This window comes from Tiliqua scincoides, chromosome 1 (assembly GCF_035046505.1).
Source record: "Tiliqua scincoides isolate rTilSci1 chromosome 1, rTilSci1.hap2, whole genome shotgun sequence".
In the NCBI taxonomy this organism is placed as follows: Eukaryota; Metazoa; Chordata; class Lepidosauria; order Squamata; family Scincidae; genus Tiliqua; species Tiliqua scincoides.
In genome coordinates, this window is record NC_089821.1 from 283340240 (window position 1) to 283367616 (window position 27377).

At 44.9% G+C, this 27377-nt stretch overlaps 1 protein-coding gene across 4 annotated transcripts in view; it reads right to left on the bottom strand.

The window, feature by feature from the left end:
• LTBP2 (latent transforming growth factor beta binding protein 2) overlaps positions 1-24594 on the bottom strand; it is a 157807-nt gene extending 133213 nt beyond the window's left edge. For 2 of the 4 annotated variants that reach the window (XM_066627023.1, XM_066627003.1), the window contains exons 1-2: positions 23638-24593; positions 7533-7603 (exon numbers count right to left, since the gene is read on the bottom strand). In XM_066627023.1, coding sequence (XP_066483120.1) covers positions 7533-7603; positions 23638-24164 — 598 coding nt within the window. In that variant the 5' untranslated portion in view covers positions 24165-24593. Of the gene's footprint in view, positions 1-7532; positions 7604-23637 lie in introns of all 4 variants that reach the window. The other 2 variants (XM_066627013.1, XM_066627033.1) reach the window with 2 other exon arrangements.
• Between the last annotated feature and the right edge of the window lie 2783 nt (positions 24595-27377).

The window sequence follows — 27377 nt, forward strand, 5'->3', positions numbered from 1 at the left end:
CATACTCAGTAGCATGTTGCCAGGACATGGGCAGGAAAGTTCGAGCCTTCCCCTGCTCATCGTCAGCTTCTGCCGCGCACTGAAGCCTTGATCTGCAGGAGAAGTCCACAGGAGAAGTGGGAGGGGTGGGGAAGGGCAGAAAGGAGCAGAGAGGGGGCAAAACAGGGCAAGGCGGAGGCATAATGGTGACAGGGAGGCTGCAGGGGATTGTGGATCTGGTGATGATGGTGTGCAACTCTCTGTTTTCTCTCACTCTAGATTCATAGCAAAAGAGTATTCCTGTTAGCATCCTGTATGCAGTATAGTGTATTAAGTTATTAAGCGCACAATCATATTCAGGCGCTTGGTTGATGTAAGTCCCTTATGCCAGCCCAGGAGTGTTACAAACATGCTGGAGAGCACACTTGTGCCTCCTTGCAAGCAGGCTAGGCCAGCACAGGATGCGCGCCAGCCTCCCTGTGCTGGGACAGGGGTATGTTTGCACCGGCCAAGAGTGCAATAACAAGGGAGGGTAATTACAAGGGGTGTTCAGGGTGGGTGGAGGGCAGACCAGGAGGGTAGTGGAACCAGCCTGGGTGACCTAAGCCATATCCCAAAGGCTCTCCTGGACAGCTTGGCGTTACACAAGGTTGTTTGGATCTGCACCACAAATTTTGAGTAGCCCTATGGGATGGCTGCCATGCTATATAGGATAAGGGGAAATAAATCCCCTTACTCTGTTTGCACAGCAGCCAACTCCTACCCTGTGCTGGATATGGCACAGGCCAGTTGGCTTTCTTGTTTCAGCATAGAATAGAATTGGGCTGAACACAGTTGTTCAGTTACCAACAACTGAATGAAGGCTGAATTCTGTAGTCAAGGTTCAACAGACAACCCACAAACCAAATCCCAAGATAACTCTGGATACAAAACAGCTTAGGAATATATAATGCCACAATAATAGCTATAGCAGTTCAAGTTCAGCAGGAATACATCTCCTACTTGGGCCAAGATGTTATTGTTTTTAAAAAGGCCAATTGTTAAAAGCTTCAAGAGAAGCTTGAAGGCTGCAGTCCTGTGGACACTGACTAGAGTGCAAGCACTATTGACCTCAATTACAATAAGTAAACATGCATAGGATTGTGCAATAAGAGAGGTTCCTTAGAAAGATATAACTGGTTGCAAAACAGACACAATGAAACCTCAGATACAGCAAGTACTCTGCACAAACATTTGTCAAAAGACTGCCCTGAACAGAAAGAACATCAATCTCATTCCTGCTTGCATATTCATTAGTTCCCTCCCCGCCTCCCAACTAGTCAAGTCCTGATTCCAAAGCTTCTAAACCTCTGAACAGCCACATAAGATTGACAAGCAGCGGAGTTTCGTTCTCTCCCAGCACTGCCCCACCATACAGCATTTAACTTGTTTCCGATTCTCCCCCACAGAGTCGAGGTCAGAGAAATGCTGCCGGGCAGAGCCTGCACTCTCTCAGGGCATCCTGCTGACTCCTCCATCGTGCAAGCAGATGCAGCAAAGCAGGAGCAGCTTCAGTCTCTACTCCAGCACAAGCCTTGGCAAGTTCAGACTAACAGCAGGAATACGTAAGTGAGCGGAAGGCTTTAATCATTCAGCACTTGGAGAACTAAGAGCTAGGCAATGACACAAGCCCCAAAAGAAGATTAGAAAAAGACAAGCGGAGGAGGATGACACCACCCCCAGGAGAAAAAGGAAGGGAGCTTCGCCAGAAGGCCCCAGTCCTGGCTATCGTTTACTAGCTCCGCAGTTCAAATGTTTGTGCCATTTCACTTTCTGGTCCTCTTCTCTCCTGACACCTGCATTAGTGCTTGAACACATTATATGGATATAAGTCCTTATATGCATAATTTGCAACCTTTCTACTTCTTCCATTGCAACTGTTTTTCACTGTTTGCAACAGTTTTTCACTGTAATACTATTTCCATATTGTTTTTATTTTTGAAGGTCATTTTGAGTGTGTTCCTATGATTCCTTTATTATTGATAACATTTATTATCATTTAAAAAATAATGTCCTTGGACCACTGGTTGTGCCACAAACGATCAGCCTCTATTTCAAATTAGTGCAGCACCTGTATATTCTGCAATCCTGGAAAACATCCTTTTACTTAAGGTTCAAAACACCCAGGGCAGAACCCAGAGTGCAGTCCAGGATCAGCCAACTGGATCTGCTGCCTGATGTTGCCCCTGAATTGTTGCTGCAGCCCCTACAAAAACAAACCAGAAACAAACAAAAATGCAGCCATTTACCTTCCCCATGCAATCCTTTTCAACAAAACAGGAGGTGCTAGAACTCCCAAAGTGTCCCACCTTTTCTGTTTTATTTAAAGGGATCACAAGGAAGAAGCAGGGTAAGTGCCTGATTCCCTTCCCTTGCCATAGCATGTGGTGATGGTGTCCAGCCTAAATGCCTTTAAAAGGAGATTGAACAGATTTCTGGAGGAAACATCCGTCACAGGTTACAAGCCATGATGGGTATATGCAATCTCCTGGTTTTAGAAGTAGGTTACCTCAGAATGCCAGATGCAAGGGACAAGCAACCAGATGCAGTGGAAAACTTGAGTCATATGCACCAATGACTTGAGACTCATAACTCGAATACACTCAAGACTTGCTTTTATGTGTGCTTGTGACTGTTTTGTGTGTGTGCTTACTTGCTTTTTTCGCTGCTTCTGCAACTTTACTAATTTCTCTAAAAGACTCAGACTCAAGTCAAAATGACTCTGGACAAGTCGCGATGGCCTCCCATTATGACGTGTTCACAACTCAAGTCAAGGAGGACTCAGGATTTGACTCAAGACTCAGAGCTGTGACCCAGCACATCCCTGCCCTTTCAGTACTTGCAGGATTTCAGGAGAAGGCAAATTTCACTCCTAGCCCAGCAAAACAGAAGGCCTGACAGGAACGATTTGGAAATCTATAACACCATCCTCTGGACTTGTCCCTCCTTGACTTTACACACAAAGGATAATTGGCAAGACAAGAGTCTGGTGTGACATCCTAATGTAAGCATGTGACTTCCTGGCAATATCTGCTTGGAAGGAATGCAGAAGAGCCCAGTGGAAACATGTCCTGATTAGATACAAACAGCCTCAGAAAGCAGCTGCAGCAAGAATGGACTAAGGAAGGTGGTAACAAAATGGCAGTCACTCACAGATACTTTCTTCATCTAAGTAAGAGCAGCAGAGACAAAATGGAAAAGTATCAAGAAGAATAAGTAAAAATAAATAAAAAAGATGGTGCATGTACTATATAGCAGAAACTGCACCAGTTATCATTCATTTCAGAAAAATACATCAGTGATGCCAAACTCTCATTTATACCGAGTTATAGACAATGCAATCTCAATGTTCCTTTTCCCCCTTCAAAGTTCAGAAACATGTTTTCAATCTTATGTCATTAGCACAATGACAAAGTCAGCAAGAGAAAACCCAACTAGCAAAAACCATGTTTGCTACATGCAGGAGACTCAACAAGGAGCAAAGCTCTGGCATGTGCACAAGGCTGCTGTGATTGACTTGATCACTGAAATGCTGCCCATGTACGTGTGCCAATGTAATAGAACTGTCCTCCCTCTGTTTTCCTCCCACATTTTCTTTCTTCCTCCTACTTGTATTTTCTGAGATAGAAAACATTAGATAATATCTGGGCTACAAGAGTGGTTCCCAGGAAAACATTCAGGAAAGCAAGATTCATTCTTCACGCTTGCAGGTAATCCCTGGGTTTTTTAGCCATTACATCTGGTCATTCTCAGGCAACTGCAGAATTGCTGAGACCATCAGCTGCCGCTATACACTAGAGGAGAGATTATGTTATTTTTTAACCTGGCTATTAACCCCACTTCACTACTGATTCCATTAAATCAGTTCTTTGCAATCAGTCCACAGTGCTGCTGAAGCTGAGAGTTCTGTTATTACAGTATCAACGATGATTCTGTAATGCAGTGTTTCTCAAACTGGGTGAGTCATGAGCCAGGTGGGCCCCATTCATTTCAATATTTTATTTTTAATATATTAGACTTGATGCTACCATGGTATGTGACAGCATTTGGGGAAATGCAAAGACCAGCACTTTTAACCAGAAAAAGACCAGTACTTTTAACAAGCTACTATGTGTATTCTTTTAACAATGATAGTAATTGGGACTTACTCCTGGGTAAGTGTGGATAGGATTGCAGCCTAGGATTGTGAAAGATTTTCCTGCTTGATGATGTCACTTCCAGTGGGTCCTGATAGATTCTCATTCTAAAAAGTGGGTCCCGGTGCTAAATGTGAGAGAATCACTGCTGTAATGAATTGTACAGTGATGTACAATGATGATCAACAATGATCAAGCAGCAGCTAATCTTTTCTTCTCTGCTGATGCTCCATTTAGCTTTCATTTGCAGTATAGTTCCCCCTTCCTCTGGGGGATTCTGGAAATCCTCTCATGAATCAATGTACTATATATTTGGGAAGCTGTTCAAAACAGCATGACATGGGATGTTAAAAGAGTTAACATGTATGCTCATTTAACATGTGAGCGGACACTTCCACCCCTACTGTCTAAGGGCCCAATCCAGACTTGTGTGCGCTAGGCCCAATCCAAACCTGTGCATATATTTCAGCCTTACTGCTAGCCCAGTGCTGGAGCTAGCCCAGCTTGAGCCCACACTGAGCCAGCTCCAGTGCTGGGACTGCGGTCTACTGCCCAGTGCTCTGTGCAAATGCCAGGTGGCAGAGAGGTAAGACGGGGCAGGGGGAGGTGGGAAAGAGACGTCCTGGGGTGGGTGGAGTGCAAGGGGAAGGTGTGGCGGGGGAGTGGGGCAGGAGGAGGGGCGGGACCAGTGGAGCTCAGCTCTGCTGGATCCGGAGCCCTGTGTTGGGCTGCACAACCTGACACAGGATACCTTGATTTTGCAGCGGCTGAAGAGCCGCCGCAGAAGCAAGTAACCCCATTGCGGGGCTACTTCCCTTACTTGTCCCTTACCCAGGGGGAAGGGGACAAATGTCCTCTTCCCCAGAGGAGCCGGCAGCGGCTGCCCAGCATGCTTAGGATGCTGCAGCAGCCATTTTGGTGCCACGGCAGCCCCACATGCTGGGCAGCTCAGGATTGGTCTGTAACATGTAACATGTGAAGTGCATGCTGCATGCTGTGGTGTGCATGTGGGGGGGGGGAAGGGGATCAAAAGGCCAACCAGAAGTAAAAAAAAAAAACTTTTATTTACTTCTGGGTAAGGCTTCTGGACACCTTAGCATCTCTTCTTCCTTGTAGTGCATGTTACAGTAGTAGTCTAATCTTACTGTCACCATGGCATGGATCACTATGGCCAGGTTCATACAATCCAGGTATGGTCAGGCCATTATTATTCATAATTAAAATTAATATTATTAATAATGAATAATCATGAATATTGAGTCATTAGTACTACTTTTAGTGATATTAGATTGATTTACATAGTTAAAAGAGGAGAGACGTTCTGGTCTTCTGTGACTTTTCTTCACTGGAACCTGGAAACACCATGTAACATGGTGGAAGGGGTCCCCATTGATTCTTGACTGAGGGCAGCCAAACTTAAGTTTCAATTTCTATAGCTAAGCACAGAAAGTAAAGAACAATGTGATGATTTCAAATGTATTTGTATCAAAAACTTGAAAGCCTCAGTCTGAGCAACAAACTGGAACCAGTCAGGCAAGTTGCTATGTGCAAATCCAGGGACATCATAAACAGTAAGTGCTGGATATTGAAGCTTGTAAATTACAGTATTTTATAATTCTTTTGTGATTTTCAAGGTTGGATGCATTTAGAAAAGTAAAGGCAGGACTGGATAAAAAGGTTAGCAAAATGAACTAAAAACAACTGAGCTGCTCTGATTTACGATGTAATTAGTTGCATCCTTGGGTTTCCAACTCATACAGTTAATGATGTCACCCAAGATAGTTTCCTTGTAATTGACTCAGTTCTGTCCCAAGTCCCATGAATGTATGGGAGGTAGTTGCCCTGAGGGAGGCCCATCTACAAATGAGAGAGGAACTGCTGAAGTAACCTAAGAAAGGAAGAAAGTTCCCACAAGGAAGGTTTCATGGAAGTTATGAAGCAGGGGCAAAGGTAACCTTGGAGTAAACCACTCTCCCTGAACCTCTTAAAAGATCAACACTCAGAAGTGTAACTGATTGGCAACCAAACAAAGGCTCAAGATCTCTTCTATTTTCTACCCTGAGTAGTCTTACCCTGTGACGAAATATGGATTATCACATCTCTGCTTCTCCCAGGGTAGACTTTTAACTTAATGAGCTAAGTAGTTAAACTCTCACATGTTCTGGCACCAATGAGAAATATCACTCTGTGCAAAAATGGTTCATGTAACCATGTGTCCTCATCCCCATTTCCAGAAATCTGCCTTTGCTCCTTTCTTCGGTTTCTCAGTCTCTTGCGACTTGCTAATTCCTGTGCTTACAGTTCAACATTTCAGGGCAAGATAAGAATTGCAGGAAGCAGCTCCCCCCTTCCCTCCCCCACACAAAGGCACCATATTATGTGGTGGTTTGTGCATCCTTCTTCCATGGTGGACCAAATCATCTGCAAAGGGCCATGGTTTTCCCTGTCAACTATCATTTATTTCCTAGAAGCTTAGTGTGGGCTTTGTATTGGATATGAGGTGACACAACAGCATGAGTCAGTGAGTGATGTTCCCCTAGTCATAGTCACTAAAATGATGAGGTGATGCAATGGTGGCATCACAAAAAGCTAATGTGCAGCACTGCACAGGTTGGCAAACCTGGAATTATTCACTTATGGAGAATTTGAAAAGCAGCACCATGGGCAGCACAGACCCAGCTCCACCAGTGCTATCCTATAATCCCTCCCCTCTATCTATTGCTTTTACCTTAGCCCAGGGGTGCCCCGGCCCGGGGGCCACTCGCGGCCCTCAAGGCCTCTCAATGCGGCCCTCAGTGAGCCCTCAGTCTCCAATGAGCCTCTGGCCCTCCAGAGATTTGTTGAAGCCCACACTGGCTCAACACAACTTCTCTCAGCGTGAGGGCGACTGTTTGACCTCTTGAGTGAGCTGTGGGATGAGAGCTCCCTCCACTGCTTGCTCTTTCACATCTGTGATGCAGCAGCGGCAGCAAAGGAAAGGCCAGCCTTGCTTTTTGCAAGGCCTCTTATAGGTATTGAGCTATTGCAAGACCATTCATTCATTCATATAAGTTCATCTTTAATATATTCATTTATGTAAACTTATTCAAATTTTAAATGTAAATTAATTCTTTATTTCCCCGGCCACTGACACAGTGTCAGAGAGATGATGTGGCCCTCCTGCCAAAAACTTTGGACACCCCTGCCTTAGCCTATCCTTTTTTCTCCCTTTCTAGGTAATTACTTCCCCAAAACTCTTCCCCACACTTACTGTGGAAATTTAGATTGCAATCTCCTTGAGACAGGGCTTTTTTTTCTGCTTAAGCACATCATGTAAACTGATAGTGCTATATAACTACAAATAATTATGAGGATAATTTTTTTTCTTTTGGTACTCACGTTTAATGCATCGATTTGTTCCAGGAGCCGTTGTCCACCCTGAGCAGCACTGTCCCCCACAGACATTTGGCCTAGACAGTTGCAAACAAGAAAAGTAGAAAAGAAATATTTAGTGCTTCTTGAACTGATACCTATTTAACCCTGCTAATTGGGCAAAGGGGCGCTCATCTTATATTTAGCAGAAGGAGAGCGACTGTCCCTATTCATCCCAGTACAGTGTCTTGTCTAGAGGCTGCTTGCTGATGTTTCTACTGCGTTTTTTTAGATTGTGAGCTCTTTTGCAACAGGGAGCCATGTGCAACGCAATCCTATCTTGCACTGGAGTGGGCACACAAGGAGGCTTGTGTATCCAGTACGAGATAGGGCACCACAGTGGCTCAGCCAGAGGTAAAGGGAAACTCTTCCCCTTACCCCTGGATAAGCCACTGCAGCCCCTATGGGTCTCATCGGACTTGCACCACCTCAGGAGGTGGCATAAGTCCAAGGAGAATGCTCAGGAACGGGAGTTGGTATCTGGCATAACAGCTGAATCCCAGCCCTGCCTCCCGCTCCCCGCCTGCCCACTCCCGGGACCATCTTCCACCCACTCTCTCCCTGTCCCAGAACTCCTCCCCGCTTCCCCACCCACCCCAGTGCTTTGCATTGGCCAAGCTCAGCCAACGCAAAGCTCATCCCACAAGCCTTCAGGAGGCTGGATGCAGCCTCCGTGTGCTGGCACCTCTGTGCGCTAATGCAGCTTGCTCCTGAGGAGGCGCAACTTGTTTTATAACATGTTTGCGACCCTCCTAGGCTGGTGTAAGGGACTTGCGCCAGCCTAACTCTTGGTTAGGATTGCACCCTTAGTTATTTTATTTTCTCTGTAAAATGTTTTTTGAAGATTTTTTTGTTGGAAAGCCATATATAAATATTCTCATTCTTATTATGAAATTTAATCCGGTAATACTACCTTCTACAGTGCCTAAACAGTCATTAACCTGCAAGTTAAATCCATGCATGCTTTCTATGTCTCAGGGCATGTCCAGAAAGTAGTTATCTCTGGAACTGGGTGCACTGCTTAATTACTTCCAACCCTAAGTCCAAGCTTGCAGTTCATATTAGGCCCCCACAAGTCTCCACAGAGCTGCCAAAGATTGATGCAGAAAGTGAGCTAAGCTGTCTATATGCCTGATTTTTCATGCTAAGTAAAGAAAAGAGGCACCTGCCCTCCTGTGGTGAACAGGACCCCTTCACCTTCACGGTGTGAGTATGGAATGGTGCTAGCTGGGATGAGTCAGTTTGGGCTGTAGCTATTTTCAGGTCCCTGTAACCTGCATGTCTGCAGGAGATGTTTGCCAATGATGTGTATTAGGAATGTCAGAGTGTCTGGCTCAGGTCAGGTAAAACAAAGGACCAAGCAGGAAATGGACAGCACCCTGCTACATTTGGCTTTCACCTGCCCTTTGGTCAAGTTCAGCCACCTGATCATGCCAATGGGAATGTCAAGGGGCTGACCCTGGATTTCCTGCTTTGGAATTAGCCAATCAGAACAAGAGTTAAGAACTATTTGTATAAGAAGCTAGTTAGTAGTTTGAATTGGGGGCATGTTTTAATCCCATCAGGGACAGAGGTGACCTATCCATTGCTGACCACCCTTCTGAATTATGTAAATGAGGAAACAGCATTGAAGTGCTTCTCTAGGCAGGGAACAGTTAGGAATTGGATCAGGATTCGTAACCAGTTTTGCCTCTTACCCAGCATTTCTCAGTCTGTGGATCGTGACCCACCAGTGTTTTGCTATCTGAATTTTGGTGGGTTGCAGGCTTAGCTGCAGGGTAAAATGGCACACAACCCAGAAGTCACACTGGTGCACAACCCGCTTCACTGGCTGTGTCACGCTGCCCCAGACTGCCTTGTAGCTTCCTAGTCCAAAAATTGGGTTGTGACCCTTCAATGGGTCATGATACACAGTTTGAGAAACATGATGCTACATGCTCAATGAAGCAGGTCATGCACCAGCACAATCTGGAAGCAGTCATGTACCATTTTACCATGCAGCTTCCTGGCCTTGACAGGTCCTGGATCCACCATGGATGATCTAGTGTGTCCCCAAGGCAAGAAGTTTGAGAACCCCTGCTCTAACCTTATTTTTATCTCATTGCAAGTGCCTGTTTTTATTATTTGTCCTTTCCTGGATCTCCTTTTACATGTTGCCTTTTTGAAATAAATTCTTGTTATTTTTACAATACTTGCCTATTTCTTTCTGTCCAGAGTAAAAAGCTACCTCCCTTTTCCTTGATGGCCAGTAAGGGCTAACAGTATCCAGGGCAAGTGTGGGTGCTAAGGAGTTGGGGCTAGGTTGGATAGCTCCTCTAGGCACCAGCTCCCATGCTGAGAGAACCTCACTCTTTTGGGTTTACCCAGATGGGTGATGGAGATAGAAAGGGCACTGTTGTTTAATCCCAGTTTGCAGAATACCACCTTTCTGGTGGCAGCTCATCTATATGTTTTGTTTTAAAAGGTACCCACAGGTATATGGGAAGGTCAGGTTCATGAATTATGTGCCTTGCTTCTTCTCAACACCATTGCACATTCCCTCTAGGAGGCTTATTTGGGTATCCATTTGTACTTTATAGCAACAAAACAGAAGTATGCAAAACACCTGAACATACTATGGTACCTGAAATCCTGTGGAATATTGAGCTGCCATAGAAGACTACATGAATTAAATAAAAAAGGAGATGCTCCCTTTTCTGCAAATCCAATAGCACCAGTGGTGAGGACATGGCATGGGTATTATTTTATTGCACATGCACATACTTTTAGAGGAGCAATTGAAAGATAAAGTCAAAGTAGACATGATTACAGTAAATCCTGTGCTTAAACCCAGATCTGCAACAAATGTGCAGAAAGCAGGGGGCGCAAGGAGCAAGGAGTATGTTGGTGAAGGGAGGTGATCCCTTCTCTCTCCCACAGTTTATTTTCCTGTATCTCTTCCACAAGCACTTTTCTCCCAGTCTAGTCCATATAATTCCATGTGATGTACTGTGGTAAGCAGTGGTTATTGCCACTAGCACTAATCAGAGGTGCTGATAATGTACAGGTAGGTTCTTCCTGAAAAAAACGTTAATGATAATATAAGGCTGGAGGAAGGGCAGATGCATGTATGTTATATTTCAGCTTATGGTTTACCTGCGTATATTTGACAGTTTTGGTAATATTAAAATTCTCTGCTTTCCTGGGTAGAGGGCTGCATCTTGACAGGCTGCTGTGTAGTGCTCCTGTTTACAGCACATGCTATGTCACAACCCAACAAATGTTCCTTTCCCTACATAGCTCACTGACTCAATTCCTGTCACCATGTTGTTTCTTAAAAGTATGTTCTGAGGATTACTGACAACCTCCCATCTACGTTTTTCCCCAGGCCAAACCTGTTACCATGAAGGAAACAATTTCACAGCTTCCAATTCCTCCCCCTAGGAGATGTTAACTGGACTTCTGCAAAACCACTGAACACAACTGCAAAGGGGGGGGGGCGGAACATTTCCCGTTCTTGCCTCAAATTATTAGCACAATCTGACTGTGATCCCTGCAGGCATCACAACTCACCCTGAGAGGAGAACAGCTTCTGGCTGTAAACCAATCCTGCAATTCCTGATGGGATAAACTCCAGAACCTTAGCAAACATAAGCCCCATAGCACACTCATACACATACATAGCTTGTACACAGAAGAAACGGTATATTGCAAACACCCACTTATCTTTCTTAGGGCACAATCCTAACCAGGTCTACTCAGAAGTAAGTTCTATTTTGTTCAATGGGTCTTACTCTCAAGAAAGTGTGGTTAGGATTGCAACCTTATCGTAAAAAAATGTTCCATAGACTTTTTACCTTAATACAGTGTTTCATACATTTCTGATAACTGTGTTACTCTCTTCCTAGGTTAAAATCAGAAGCACATTTCTCTTCTATACCTCAAATTGTTTCCGTTTGCAAGGTGTAAGCAGAATAATGACCCACCCACAGAGGAGACCATCACCCTGTGTTTCTGCTAAAATCACTGTTCTGGGTGTGTGAGGTGTGACTCCTGATTGGATAGAGGCAAACTCAGACAAGTGACTCATGCAGAGATAAAACATGCAATCTCCTCTAAGGACAAATACATAGTTCCTCTCTCTCTCTCTCTCTCTCTCTGGAACTGGTTGAAGACCAGGAAACAGAGAGTGGCTGTCAATGGACAATTTTCACAATAGAGAGAGTTGAAAAGCGGTGTGCCCCAAGGATCTGTCCTGGGACCGGTGCTTTTCAACTGTTCATAAATGACCTGGAGACAGGGGTGAGTAGCAAGGTGGCTAAGTTTGCAGACCAAGCTTTTCCAAGTGGTGAAGACCAGAAGCGATTGTGAGGAGCTCCAGAAGGATCTCTCCAAACTGGCAGAATGGGCAGCAAAATGGCAGATGCATTTCAATGTAAGTAAGTGTAAAGTTATGCACATTGGGGCAAAAAATCAAAACTTCACATATAGGTTAATGGGTTCTGAGCTGTATGTGACAGATCAGGAGAGGGATCTTGGGGTGCTGGTGGACAGCTTGATGAAAGTGTCAATCCAATGTGTGGCGGCAGGAAAGAAGGCCAATTCTATGCTTGGGATCATTAGAAAAGGTATTGAGAACAAAATGGCTAATATTATAATGCCGTTGTACAAATCAATGGTAAGGCCACACCTGGAGTATTGTGTCCAGTTCTGGTCACCACATCTCAAAAAGGACATGGAAATGGAAAAGGTGCAAAAGAGAGTGACTGAGATTATTACTGGGCTGGGGCACCTTCCCTATGAGGAAAGGCTAAGACATTTGGGCCTCTTCAGCCTAGAAATGAGGTGACTGAGGGGGGACATGATTGAGACACAGTGGCGTCGCTAGGGAGGTGCGGGGGGTGCAGGTTACACCGGTGACACGCACAGGGGGAGTGTCGTGCACTGGGGAGTTGACACACTAACATCGCAGTGGTTAGGAGTCACCCCATCATATTATATACCGTTGGATGTGGAATTTCAAGCAGAATGCAAAAAACCAGAGTGGAAGATCTCCTTTTATCAAAAGTTATGGCCAAAAAACTGGAGAACAAAAAAATACATGGATCCCTATGGAAAATGAAAGTGAACCGTATCGTGCATTTACTCAGGAGTAGGTGAACGTGCCTTAGTCCGTCGGAAAGGGCAGGCTGAGAGGAATCCAATGACACCAGAATGGTCCTGATCCAATGAATGCAGCCCCCAAAAACACCTAAGAAGGAAGTCTCTCCCTCCAAGCAGATGAATTTATTGCGCCCTATGGAAAGTGAAACTAAGCCTCACAGTCGCATTTACTCATGAGTAAGCTAAGGTGCCTTGGCTGGTGTGGAAGATCAGGTGAAGGAGAGTGCAAGGCTACCAGAATGTTCCTGATCCTATGCACTTGGAGCTAAACAAGTGCTCCAGAAGGCAGCCTCCTCCCACTAAAAAGGATCAAAACAGAGGCTTCAGCTGATAAGGTGGACCTTTTTGAGACTTGCAAAGCCAGGTGGATCCTGACAGTGACCTGGTTTAAACAGAAGTTCTTAAATTGAACTGGGCACTGGGTAGGGCTGAAAACCTTACTGGTTTTGGAGGGGGGGGGTGTTACTGCAGGCAGGCTACAGAAGAAATTCACTTGGTGGAACAGGGCTGGGTTCTGCTTATTTAATTATTTGTTTTACTTTAATTTTTTATATTTATTTATTTTAATTTGCCTGATGATGTCACTTCCATCATGACATCACTTCTGGTGGGTCTTGAACAGATTGTCATTCTAAAAAGTGGGTCCCAGCAGTGGTGTCACTAGGGTTTGTGTCACCCAGTGCAGGATGCCAGCGTGTCACACCCCATGCAATGGGCAGGGCAATACCCCAGGTGGTGGGCATGGTGATGTACTATCACTCCGCCCCCCACTTGTTTTTTGGCTGTACCTTTAGATAGAATAAAGATAGAATACATTCTGCATAAAATTACGCATTGATTGATATATAACATGATGGTATTATTCTTCCAAATTATGATTTTAGTTATTTTGGTCACTAGTGGTGTCACACACCCCCATGGGTGACAACTTATTACCACCTTAATGCCGCAGTTCTCAAACTTTTAGCACTGGGACCCACTTTTTAGAATGACAATCTGTCCAAGACCCACCAGAAGTGATGTCATGGTGGAAGTGACATCATCAGGCAAATTAAGGCAAACCCATCATCAGGCAAACCCAGCACCCAGTTCAATTTAAGAACTTCTGTTTAAACCAGATCACTGCCAGGCTTTTCAAGTCTCCAAAAGGTTCACCTTATCAGCTGAAGCTTGTTTTGATCCTTTTTAGTGGGGGGCAGAGCTCTGGCAGAGCTTCAGTTCTATCAGATCAGGAACATTCTGGGAGCCTTGCAGTCTCCTTCACCTGATCTTCCACACCAGCCAAGGCATGTTTGCTTACTCACGAGTAAATCCGACCATGAGGTTTAGTTTCGCTTTCCATAGGGCTCAATACATTCATCTGCTTGGAGGGAGAGACTTCCTTCTCAGGTGTTTTTGGGGGCTGCATTCATTGGATCAGGACCATTCTGATGTCATTGGATTCCTCTCAGCCTGCCCTTTCCGAAGGACTAAGGCAAGTTCGCCTACTCGCGAGTAAACGCGTGATACGGCTCACTTTCACTTTCCATAGGGATTCATGTATTTTTTGTTCTCCGGTTTTTTGGCCATAACTTTTGATAGAAAGGAGATATTTTACTCTTGTTTTTTTCATTGCATTCTGGTTGAAATTCCGCATCCAACGGTATATAATATGATGGGGTGACTCCTAACCACCGTGATTTTAGCGTGTCACCCCCCAAAGTGTGTGTCACCCCCCCCTGTGCGCGTCACCTGGTGCGGCCCACACACCCCGCAGCCCCATAGTGACGCCACAGGGTCTCAGTGCTAAAAGTCTGAGGACTGCTGCAATAAGATGTTAGTAAGTTGACACCCGGGGGGGGGGTGACACCGCTAGTGACCAAAATCGCTAAAATCACAGTTTGGAGGAATAATACCAGCATGTTTTATATCAATCATTTCATGCAGAATGTGTTCTATCTTTGTTCTGTCAAAAGGTACAGCCAAAAAACTAGTAGGGGGCGAAGTGATGGTACATCACCAAGCCCACCACCTGGGGTGTTGCCCCGCCCACTGCATGGGGGGGTGACATGCTGGCATCCCGCACAGGGTGACATGAACCCTAGTGACGCCACTGTTGAGACATACAAAATTATGCACAGGAAGGACAGAGTGGATAGAGAGATGCTCTTTACAATCTCATGTAACACCAGAACCCGGGGACATCCTCTAAAACTGAGTGTTGGGAGAGTTAGGACAGATAAAAGAAAATATTTCTTTACTCAGTGTGTGGTTAGTCTGTGGAACTCCTTGCCACAGGATGCAGTGGCAAGATGCATCCTAGATGCATCTGCCCTAGATACCTTTTAAAGGGAATTGGACAAATTTCTGGAGGAATAATCCATTACGGGTTACAAGTCATGTGTATGTGCAACCTCCTGATTTTAGAAATTGGCTATGTCAGAAGCAAGGGAGGGCACCAGGATGCAGGTCTCTTAAGAACATAAGAACATAAGAACAGCCCCACTGGATCAGGCCATAGGCCCATCTAGTCCAGCTTCCTGTATCTCACAGCAGCCCACCAAATGCCCCAGGGCATTTGTTGTCTTGTGTGCTCCATGGGGCATTTGGTGGGCCACTGTGAGATACAGGAAGCTGGACTAGATGGGCCTATGGCCTGATCCAGCAGGGCTGTTCTTATGTTCATTAGTAGTGATTGAATTATAAAACCACTCCTGATGCAGCTACATAGCAGAACTAACCAGCAAAAGTGACCGAGGAGGTAATATAGCAGTAACTGGTGGCCACCACTGAGCATGGGAATGAAGCCCTGTGCCCTTACTGGCAGACACTACATGGCAGCATTAGACATGTAGGCTGCAAGGACATCACCATGCAGGCACACAGCTATTGACGAGTTAGCAACTTTCTGTATGGATGGTCCATGCCACACTTGCCAGGAAGGATGTGGGGAATGCTTATCCCTAGGTAGCTGCTCAGTGGCAGCAGCTATTTACTACCACTTCATCAGTCACTGCAGTTACCAATCCCTGTGGAACCTAACTAGAAAGGTTGGATCAGAACAAAAGGTACTGAGACACAGTGAGCAAACTCCTCTATGAAAGGTCCTTAGGAGTCACACAAGTCTTTAATTATAGCTTATAGATTTAATTATAAGCATTTCTGGGTGGGGGGAGGGCGGATCCCAACCCTTGTTCCCAGAGATAACAGAGCGGCTTCTAGCTGCTCTGCTCTCCTCGGACTTGTGCCACCTCAGGAGGTGGCGCAAGTCTGAGGAGACCCATAGCGGCCAGCAGCCCTTACCCGGAGGTAAGGGGAAATGTTTCCTCTTGCCTCTGACTGAGCTGCTTATGGCCGCTATCCTGCGCTCCCGGCTTGCCTGGCACCTCCTGGCTTGCCTGTTCAAGCGCAGGATAGGTTTGCACCCTAAATGTCAGATTTTGGAGGGTCTCAAAGAACAATCTTAAAGTCAGAGCAGGTTCACATGGAAGAAGGTGATCCTGTCCCAAGTATGTGCTTGACTGGGGGCTACCCCTAATCCTGGCTCTCTGATAAATGAACTAATATGCTAACTGTGTTTCCAAATATGAATTTGTCTCATTCACATGTTTCATTTTTAAGAATACGCTTAAAAAATTAAAGGTGTATATTTTTTAAAAATGTAACGTATGAAGTGAGTCAAAAACAATCTCCAGAACTAGAAAGCCTTACTTTAAGGGCTGTTATTGACAAGGGCAGAGGCATGCTGTATTAGAACTGGCATAAGGATAATGATATGCAGGGTTCCCCTCAACTTCTAATTAAACAAACTTTTAATGGGCAACCAGATGCATTGCGGGCTTGGCCCTGACTATGTCTAGGGGCTACAGAGATGGCTGAAGTGACTGTTTTGCCTCTGCACAGCATCTGGTTACATTTAAGACATCTGAGTGGCTTAAATGCTGTGTGGTTTTTGTTGCCTAATAAAGAATTTGACATAAATTCCTGCAGCTTTGAGGATCCCGGCATGTTTACAGTTTAGAGAGGGATGGTGTTCCAAGGAGAAGTTAGCATCCTCCAACACAGCAAAGAAGCAGATTCCCCCACCCACATGGCACTGTCTCTGTGGCACACTCACCAACTAATGTCTGCCAGCCAGTAAACGCACAACTCACAGGGCACAACTGGATGTGATAGCAGCAGGGCACAAGCTGGCTTCTGCCAATTTGCTATAAAGCACAGGGTTGGGGAGCCATCTTAAACACGGTGGAGGAGAAGTAGAAAGGAAGTCAGTTGCTCTCTTGCCCCCCCACAGTCAAGTAAAGCAGAGGAATAAGGAGATAGGGTGACAACTAGAGTAGGATTGATAGCTTCACAGATAAAGCAAAAGCATTCTGTTGTGCTTCTCATAAAACATAATTGATTTTATTTGTTTATTTACTTATGCCTCACAAGACATGCTCCCAAAAAAGCAGCTTACAATTTTTAATGATAATGAAAGGTACACTGTATTAGGTGAAGAGGCTTGTGAGAGTCTAGCTGCAGAAGAATTCAGGTGCTGACAACAGCCCCCCTCTATTGCTCTGCAGTGTTCTGGCCCATGCAGTTGCTGATGTAGTCAACAATTCCAGGCTCAGCTCCTCCAAAGGAGGGATCAAAAGCAGCTGTGGATGAACTCTAGGCCTGATGTTAAATATGTACATGTGCCCAGACTTAGCTAGCTATGGTACTGCAATATGGAGCAGGAAAATAGAGGGTTGCATCTCCAGTATTCTGAATGTCGTATGTAGCACATACAGGTATAGGATCCTGAAAAGAGCTCTCTGTGGCTTGTTTTAAGTCCAAGGAGCAGTAGGGAGAATAATAATAATAAATAATAAACTTTATTTGTATCCCGCCCTTCTCCCTGAAAGGGACCCAGGGTGGCTATGATAGGGCGAGAAATGATAGGTTTCAGCTTTGGCTTCCTCCTGTCACCCAGAACAACCATGTAAAGCAGGGGCATGCAGTGGGTTAGGGAGGCAGGTGAGGCAGAGCCTCCCCACCGGAGTCCTTTGAAAAGTGCTGTCGCTGTGTGAGTTGTCTAAGCACTCACAACCCATGCGCTCTGCAGGAGCAGGACCTTGCCAAAAGTAATAAATAGAGGTGTGGTTTTTCAGTTTTATTTTTTCACAGATTTTGTTTTTTGACAAAAATGAGAAGAGCAGAAAGTGGTGTTATGTGTTTTTATTCCAAAAGCCAGTTGGACAAACCATTAGCTCCAATGGACAAACCATTAGATCCAATTAGATCCAATGGGACAAATGGCCCAGGCACAAGCCTCTAGGACCCCGCGGAAGCCTCTCAGAAGCTCCCAACGGAGTTGAAAACTATGCTTCAGCTTCAGGTGAGTGGGGGGGGGATTTTCATGTGGGGGTGGCGACAGCCCACGGGGCACCATCGCAGACCTTTGCCCCAGGTGTGGAGCTGGGGAGGTCCACTGCTGCCAAGAGTGCATTTTTATAAAGTACAATTATAACTTATAATCACTTTACAAAAGTATAGTGGTGGTATAGTGTGAGCAGATACAGCCACAGTTGTTACCCATACACCCGAACCCTAGAGGTGTTAGGAAACAGTTTTGTGGGGTTTTTTGCAGATTTCGGAGTGTGTGTGTGTTTCCAAAAATGAGAAGTACAGAAAGTGGTGTTATGTATTTTTATTTCATTATCACAAAAAATAAAAAAGTCACACCTCTAGTAATAAATAGTGAAGCCCTCACACAAAATCTTACTGAAGGAAAGAGTGTTTGCTACTTGGATTAAAAAAGATGTCCTGGCAAAACCTTTAACAATAGCTGACCAGACAGGAAATACAGTGTGATCAGTTGCTAGAACCTCAGAAGATGAATTCCTACAAGGAAGCTACTCATGATCTGACAGCCACACTACCAAAATTAAAACCACCAAAATTAAAATAGTGGCTTCTATTAGCCACGATTCAGAGGTCCTAGTTAGCACACTAATGTAGGGTCAGAATATACAGAAACAGATTATTTGTACAATTACATAGGCAACACTGGAAAAGGCACTTCTGAGCGATCAGCGCCCCACAAAAGTCCAAAAGCAAGTTCAAGTGCTGCAATGACAGTCCAGCCTAATGCAGGCCCATAAAACTAGAGAGCCTCATAAACACAGCTGAAAAGCCAACCTGACTCAGATGCACAGCGCTCCCTAGGAGCAGTTTTTAAAATAGCAATAAACTTCAGGAAATGTACATAACTACTAGCTACATTTCTAGAAAGACGTTTCTCTTCATGAGATTCCAGAAAGCAACACAGGAACTACACCCTTCTTGTATCATGCAAGCAAGCAAGAAAAGTTAGTTTAAATGATGGTTCTTGTTTTTAAAAAGACTCTAACTGGACTCTGCTTTTTCTCTAACTAGACGATGCTTCTTTAAATTATTGAAATTATACCAAGTACTGTATGTGCCATAAGCTTAAAATGGTGCAACTGAAAAGGCTTGCATAGAACATGAGGCAGCAGGTGGATATGGCTGACAGGTGGAGGTTTCAAAGGAATACAACAATACTGGCAGTGACAAACATAATAGACTTGTCACTATAGCTGACTAGCTGGGAGCTAATGATTCAGGTTATAATGGAAATCGCCTTACAAGAAAGGGTGGGGGAAGTGCAAGAAGTCCCAAACAATGCAGGAGACTTGCATTCCTGTGGAGAGCTTGTTTTGTGCATACATAACACACTGCTGCGTTTATATTCCCCCAGTTAGCCTGTATTACATTTTGCAACTGTATCTGAGCCAATGAGATTCAGTAGGTGGAAAACAACAAATTGAAATCAGGGATTTTTAATCGAGAACAGTTTAAAACCCAGTACAACCTGCCTGGACACTCCATCTCTGACCTTAGGGTTGATATGAACAAGCAAAACAGTCTTTTGTAGGATAATTACTATGTGAGGTTGCAGTGCTAGAATTCATTCTCAAATTCAGTTTTGTTTCTCAGGCCTTAAACAATGAAATTTCTGGTTACAAACCGTAAATTCTCTTCAATTCTGCTGCATGCTTGAGTATCAAATATTGAGTGTTCCAGTCTAAATCCTGTATTTCCATTATCGTTACATCCCAACTTATTAAATTTGCTTATCCAGCATATGTCAAGCCATCTGTCTTTACCATAAGATCAAAAATGCAGCAGTCTCCAAAAGCTTTGCCTATTCCTATGAGAACATACATCATCTAACATGAGTTAACAGGTGCTCTGGCTTGATTTTGTTACACGTTCTGAAATCAGTTGACCCTGATACATGTCTCTGAAACTGAGTATTAATTTTTTTCTCTGAGTACATTAAGGAGGAGCTATCCATATCCTCACAAATTTGGTTACACAAATTTTTTTGTATCAAGGGGTAACTCTTTTCATATGTCACAAACTGTCATATGGAAATTCCTTCTTGACCTGCTTGTGGGCCCGATCCAGAGCCCTGTGCGCCAGCTTACCACTGATATATGCTGTTGCAAAGTGCCATAAGGCATATTTGTGGGCCCTTACTGTGGGCCCAGCCAGGGCCTCTGAGCGGAATTTTATCAGGGGGTACATAGTTTCTTTTGGGCCCTTTTGCAAAGAGGGTGGGCGAAACAGCAGGGGAGGGTGGTGACGGGCAAGCAGAATAGGGGCAGGAAGGGGCAAAACAAAGGCAGGTTAGAGACACCTGGAAAAGTCTTTGGAGCCCAGGTCTACCCATCCATGTGGCATCATAGTGTCCCCAGCATCCCATGCAGGCAACAAGTCTGAGCAGATAGGAACACATAAGATCCCAGGAAATTTCTGGGCCCCCTCCTTTGGCTCCAGAGCCCCCCTTTGGACCCTGGGCCTGGGTACAAATTACCCCCTTTACCCCCCTCTCCTAGGCTCTGGGCCCAGCACTGGAGCTATTCCAGTGTGAGCCCACACCGGGCCAGCTCTGGCACTGGCCCCATGTTCTGCTGCCCGGTGGTAGCCCAGACTGCCTGGTGGTGGAAAGGTGAGTGGGGGTGTGAGAGGAGTTCTGGGGCGGGGGAGATGGGTGGAGGGCAGGGACGAATCATGGCAGGGAGAGGGAGCAGGGAGGGAGAGGGATGGGATCAATGGCGCTCTGCTCCACCAGATCCTGAGCCCTGTGTGGGACCATGAGGTCCGACACGGGACTCTTCAATTCTGCCACAGCTCCAGAGCTACCATAGAATTGAGCAGCCCCTTTGCAGGGCTTCTTCCCTTACCTGGGATGAAAGTTCCCTTCCCCCAAGGAGCCACCAAGACCTGCCCGGTTGTGCTCAGAATGCCGTGGTAGCCATTTTGGCGCTGCGGCAGCCACGTGTGCCAGATAGCTCAGGGTTGGGCTGCCCGTGATGTACAAAAAGTCCCTAACAAAGAGCAAGTTGCTGAAACTTATAACATTTTGGGTGCAATCCTAACCCATTTCCCAGTACTGACATAAGGGCAATGAAGCTCCGAGGTGAGGGAACAAACATTGCCTTACTTTGAGGATGCTTCCGTGAGTGCCACCCAACTGCTGGATGCAGCACTCATCCCATTGGCACTGCTATGCCAGTGCTATAAAGTTGTTTAGGATTTGGGCCTTTGTCACATTTCTATTCCATCTTCCGATAACTACAGGCAGGCTCTTGTATCTGTGGATCTGGTATATGCAGATTCAGTTATCCATGGATTTGGGGGTCCCCATACCCCCTTGCATATACATTACATTACCTTTGGTTGACTGTAGAAGCGCTTGCAGCGCTGATGCTTCTTGTTTAACAGTCTTGATTAATTGAAGAGCCAAACTTTCCCTCTTAATAAGAAACTTGTTTTCATTGATTGTCGCTGCCACTGTCTGATCATGTTTCTATGGGTATATAGAGCATGACTATCTTCTTGCCATTGTAGAAAGGAACCTTGTTATTGCTCTCTGGGGATTAGATATTTCAATTGACTTTTTGTAACACTATACAAAGTTCTGACTTTGACACTGACCTATATGAAGAGTACTATATAAGACTATATGAAGAGTTAGAGTACTAATTAGCATTAAATGGCACTCTTTAATGCCTCCTATACTTCTTTTCTAACCACATAATTTTATGCTCTGTTTTTTCTAAATGCATCTTTTCTTAAACTATTATTCAGTTGCACCTGTGTTGTTCTAAAGGTCTTGTAATGCAAAAGCCTTAGGATCACAATGCAGCCACGTTTAATCTTAACCTGATAATCTCTTCTCTGCTGCAAAGCATCCTTGAGTGGAGATGATTTGCACCAGCAAAGTGTTACAGAAGGAAGGGCAGGATCCTATGCAAGTATACTTAGAAGTAAGTCCATTGTCTTCATTGGGAGAAAAGTGTGCATAAGATTTCAGCCAAAGTGCTATAGCTAACTTTGGCCTCCAGTGGCTTTACCTTTTGGAGGCTCCAGAACCATGTTTTTTCCCCCCACTGGGGAAAAGGAGTTTAGAGGTGGAAGTTTCAGGGGGAAAGCAGTGGATGGGGGAGGCTTAAGTGCTTCTTCCTCTCACTGAGTCTCTGTTGCAGATTACCCACCTGAGGATACTTTGCAGCTGAGAAATGGCTCTTGGGCTAATGTTGTACATGGCTGTGTTTGAGCATGTGGTTTGGCCCTTGGACAAATGCTCAAAACACATTACTTGTGATATATTATTTTTAAAAGGTTATATTAGAAACCCACCAAGTTAAGAAAGAATGATGAACCGGCACCTGTGTTAACTTTATTTATTACTGTTTTGAATTCCTAAGAATTCCTGCCTATTTGGATACAGCTAAAAAGACTGGGTGGTGGCAGATACCAAATCAAGCATGGGCATGAAAACATATTAATCTAGTCTTACTAGTGAGTGCTAAAGGTAACCTCAGAATGATACTGAGTGCTGTAAGCATGAATATGTACAGTAGTCACCTAGGACAGTCACTGGATCTGGACTGAGTGACTGAGCCCCAAAAGATTTGATGCTCTTGCTAAGCAGGGTCTATCTGAAATGTACCTCTCATCCCCAGGAACACCACTGCTTCTCCTGCACTTACAAATTATGGTCAGAAAGTCCAATCTCACCATAAGGACAGCATCGGCATGTCTCCAGACCTCATGATAAAAATAATGACATATGTCATGAGAAGCACCCTTTAACTGAATGAGCATGAGGTTGGAAATAGAGCATATTTGATCCCCACTGTGGGGAGAACAGAGCTGGGAATCTGTAGCTGGTAGTCAGGGTATCTTACCACTTCCTTCTAAAAAATTCAACAGATGAGCAGCATTGATCCAAGAAGTAGCTTAAAAATACAACGTGTTGTCATAGCTCTTCCCCAGCCATGCACACAGTAAAACTATGGCATGTACAGCAACTACGACAGCCTGAAAATATCATGATTCTTTGCTATGCACAAACTACACATGGATATCCTGTGAATATCCAGAGCAACATCACAACCAACCTCAAGAATGACAGCAGAGATCACTATGCCATGCGCATGTGCACGCACTCACACGTGGGTGTTCATGCACTCAGTGTCTCCATTCTTATGCACAGATAGTAACAGGACTTGTGTACAATGCATACACTACACTGAATACAGCAGTGAAAAAAAAGTTTCTAATCTGCTTTAGGCATTGGGATCTCTTCCAGGAGTAGATCACAGAACTGCAAGTTGGGCATGCCTTGTACTTTGTTGCTGTGAGCGGGAAGGAAAACTTTGGCTTTGCAAAGTTTGGTCTGCAGAAGTTTCAGAAATAAAATACTTAGCCAATTGGCTCATTAGGGAAAATGGACATTTTCTGAGACATCTTTGTAACTAGATTCTCAGTTGACCAACATGCCCTAAAAATGAGAATTTGACTGCAAAATTGTCATTGTGTCACTTCCAGCTGTCAAGTCTCACAAGCACCTTGTTTGACAGTCAGATAACTATGCTGTCACACTTACCCTGCCATCCGGTTTCTGGAGAGTTGCACCCTTGGCTGTGGTACTGTCCGTGACCTGAACCCATTTCGTAGCCGCTGGTGTGAGGAGTCCGTTCTTTGCCTCTGCTGCAGAGTCCCACTCAGGCTTCTGCCTGGAGCATCAACTCTTGCCCCAGAATTGCTGGACTGAGATCTGACATTTGTGGCAGCAGGGAGTCTCTGGTCTGTGGAACCAGATGGAAACCTTCGGTTTTCCCTCCCTGCTAGGCTTCTCATCCAGGCACTGGGGAACATGTTTGTTTGTGGGCTCACAGGAACATGGTCTGATGCTGAGGGAGGATTGTGTGCTTGGAACAGATTGAACACCTTGTTTGCTGCGCCTGAGCTACCTTGGTTCCGAATTCGTAGTCGAGTTGCCTCTCTGCTCCCGGATTCCATCCTGAATGAAGGGCTTTGATCAAAGTGTCCAGCAAAGTCTCTCTGACAGTCACCAACTCCAACAAAAAGAGCTACAGTGAATGGGAGAAGACTCCTCCAGGAGCCCCTCATGGTTTCTGTCCAAGAGGATAAGCACTCAGTGTAGGACTGGTCGTTTCATAAAACTAAGAGTGCAATGGCAGTTTTGGAGGAAAAAAGGCAGGCAGGCTAAATTCCTTAAGCACGTTTCAAAGCCATTCACATCCCCAGGTACATACGCAGGAGGCTTAATCAGTACCTGCTGCCTGGAGGGGGAAAGAGAATTCAGAGGGGCAATAACACAGAGAAAGCCCAGCTGTGCAGGTTTCCCCAAACTGCAGCAGCAGTTTCTCCTACCTTTGAAAGAATGAAAACTCCCAGTTTCTCCTCTCCCTGTCCCCTCTCCCGTGGCTGTCAGAGCTCGTGTTCTTTGCAGACAGCTCCAAGCACCTTCTTGCCCGCCTCTGGCACTGGCTGGGTCTGGAGGGGATGGACGGTTTTATTTTTGGAAACCTCCCCCTTTTGTGCCTTTTTGATGCTGACATCGCCCCTCTCCAGAGGACACAGCTCAGCCCCCCTCCTTACAAGAGACATTCCAGCAACACCCACTTTGGCAAAGGGAAACAAATTACAAGAGAGAAATATTAACCCATGAGCAACCAGAAAGACCCATGCACAGTCTGTGCAAAAAGTTTGCTCTCAGGCTGTCTTTCATACACACATCACACCAAATAAGCCTGTGGATCTGTTGCCAGAACTTACAGCATGTGTTAGGATTTCTATACAGCTGTAGCTGCTTTAGTGAAGGTGGAGAAGTTGTAGGCTTGAGTGGATCCATGGAACAGGTCACAGAGTTCACCAACCAATGGTGCCCCTCTATCCTGATCTTTGTTCCTGCAGTTCAGGTAAAGACCTTTTCCAGATCTGCTATCATAAGAACAGCCCTGCTGGATCAGGCCAAAGGTCCAGTGAGTCCAACATTCTGTTTCTCACAGTAGCCCACCAGCTCACTCTGGGAGGCTCTCAAGCAAAAGAGAAAGGCATGCCTGTCTCCCACCATTGCTCCCCTGAAACTTATATTCAAACATATATTGCCACTGAACCCAGAGTGGACACAGCCATAATGTCTAGAAGCCATTTGCTAGACCTGTCCTCCAATAGACCTGTCTGAGGCCTTTTCGGTGGTGATATCAGGAACTGATTCTAGAACCTTATTTACTTGCTGGGCCACATCCTCAGGGCAAGGCATGAACCAGATGCCTTAAGAGGAGACTGGACAAATTTCTGGAGGAAAAGTTCATTATGGGTTGCAAGTCATAGTAGGTATGTGCAAGCTCTTGGTTTTAGAGACAGGCTGCCTCTGATTGCCAGATGCAGGGGAGGGCACCAGGATGCAGGTTGTGTCCCTTGTCTTGTGTGCTCCCTGAAGCATTTGGTGGGCCACTGCGAAATACAGGAAGCTGGACTCGATGGGCCTTTGGCCTGATCCAGTGGGGTTCTTCTTATATGACATAACTATTGGATTCTTAACTTGAATGGCCAAAACATTCTAAGTTGAAACCAGTGTGCAGTGCCTATACATTAGTCGTACCTCACCTGTCTAAATCCTCCATCAACGAGATTCCTGTGGAATTTCAGCCTAGTTATTTTGCTCCTCACAGAATAGCATGTTTATCTGTAGCTCTGAGTGCAAATCACTGCACAGATGCAACTCTAGAAATGTTAGGGGGTTAAAAAGATGTCAATGGTTAAGTAGAAAGTAGGTTTTTATTTTCCTTTTAACCAATTCCATTTTTGCTTATTTCTACCCATTCTATATTGTCTGATGAACTTCTGATGAACTACTAATGAACTTCTTGCTTTGTTTCGCAAGAATGTTAAAATCCTTACAGCCCAATCCTATAAGCACATAGCACTGGAGGAACAAGTGTTCCACTAGTGCTATCTGCTTTAGTGCTGCTGTAAAAGTGCTTCCTGCATGTGTCAGGGGATTGATGGCCACCTGCCAAGGCAAGTAAAGCCATGGGTAGGTGGGACAGGGTGGGGGAGGGCAGAATAGGGTGGCAATGGAGGTGGGGGAAGGGCAGATTGGGTCCAAGAAGAGGGTGAGTTTGGCAGTAATAGCAGCCACTAAATCCTAGCCCCTCTCCCAGAACTTATCCTGCAGCATGGGTCCATGCAGACCTGCGCCAGCAATTTGTGGAATGGCAGACACCCCCCCCACACACACACACACGCACACTGCAGAGCCTTACCCAGAGGAGACCTCTGCAACTGCCCTCCCTCTTGGGATGCAGCAGTAGCCGTTTTGGAGTCACTGAATCGGTTGGGAGGGGTGAATTGGGCTCTTAAAGTTTAAATTCTTAAAAATTAAAGGATTTAACTTTTAAAAATTAAAAATATTTAAATGGTTTTTAAGAACTATTAGTCAGAGAAGAAATAGCCCCTCAATCAGGTCAATTAATTCCACACACTTCTGACAATGAATCCTACATGCTACTGGTATCCCACAGAAAACAGTCCAGAGCGCACTTGGGCAGGTCTCAAAATAGCCCAAGACAACATGCTTACTATTCAGAAGGAATAAGATCAGTATTCTGACAGCTACATATACTGTATTCTGGCATATACAGTATACGGTATCCTGACAACTACATATTTGCACATATGTATACTTGTGTCCATGGGGGTAGGGAAAGTGGACCAGTTCAAGCTCTGTTGAGCTTGGATACCAAGCTCTGGACACCAAGGACCTCTGTCGAGTCTTTTAATTTGGCATTCAGTGAGCACCTCTTCTTACATGTCTGTCATCATCTCTGGCATGCACTGTTCCTATTCCAGTTCTTAACACTACTGCAACAGCTGCTATTGTAATTCTGATGGAAGTTTTTCATACTTCTGGTTTCCTTGACAAAAGTGCATTCTTCTCCTAGAAGTTGTCTGTTACCTCCAATCATCTGGTTTTCAGACCAAATGCCACTGGTGATAAGGTAATAGGATCCAATTATATGTTTCCTTATTCATTAGATACACCTTTCCAAAAAGAGAAATCCAAAGAGTTATAATGTCATACAACATTAACAATAGCAATCAATTAAAAAAAAAACAACACTCCTTACTGGAGTTGGTTGTTTTTTTTAAGAGATGGTACAACCGAGTAACCACTAACCATTGTTTGTGGAAATACTGGTTAAGTAGTGTAGTATTCAGTGCTAGGAATCTTATATTTTGTACCAAGAAGAATGATATAATAAGTAACATTATGTTGATTAAGACAAATGGTTCAATCCTGTGACCAACAGCTGG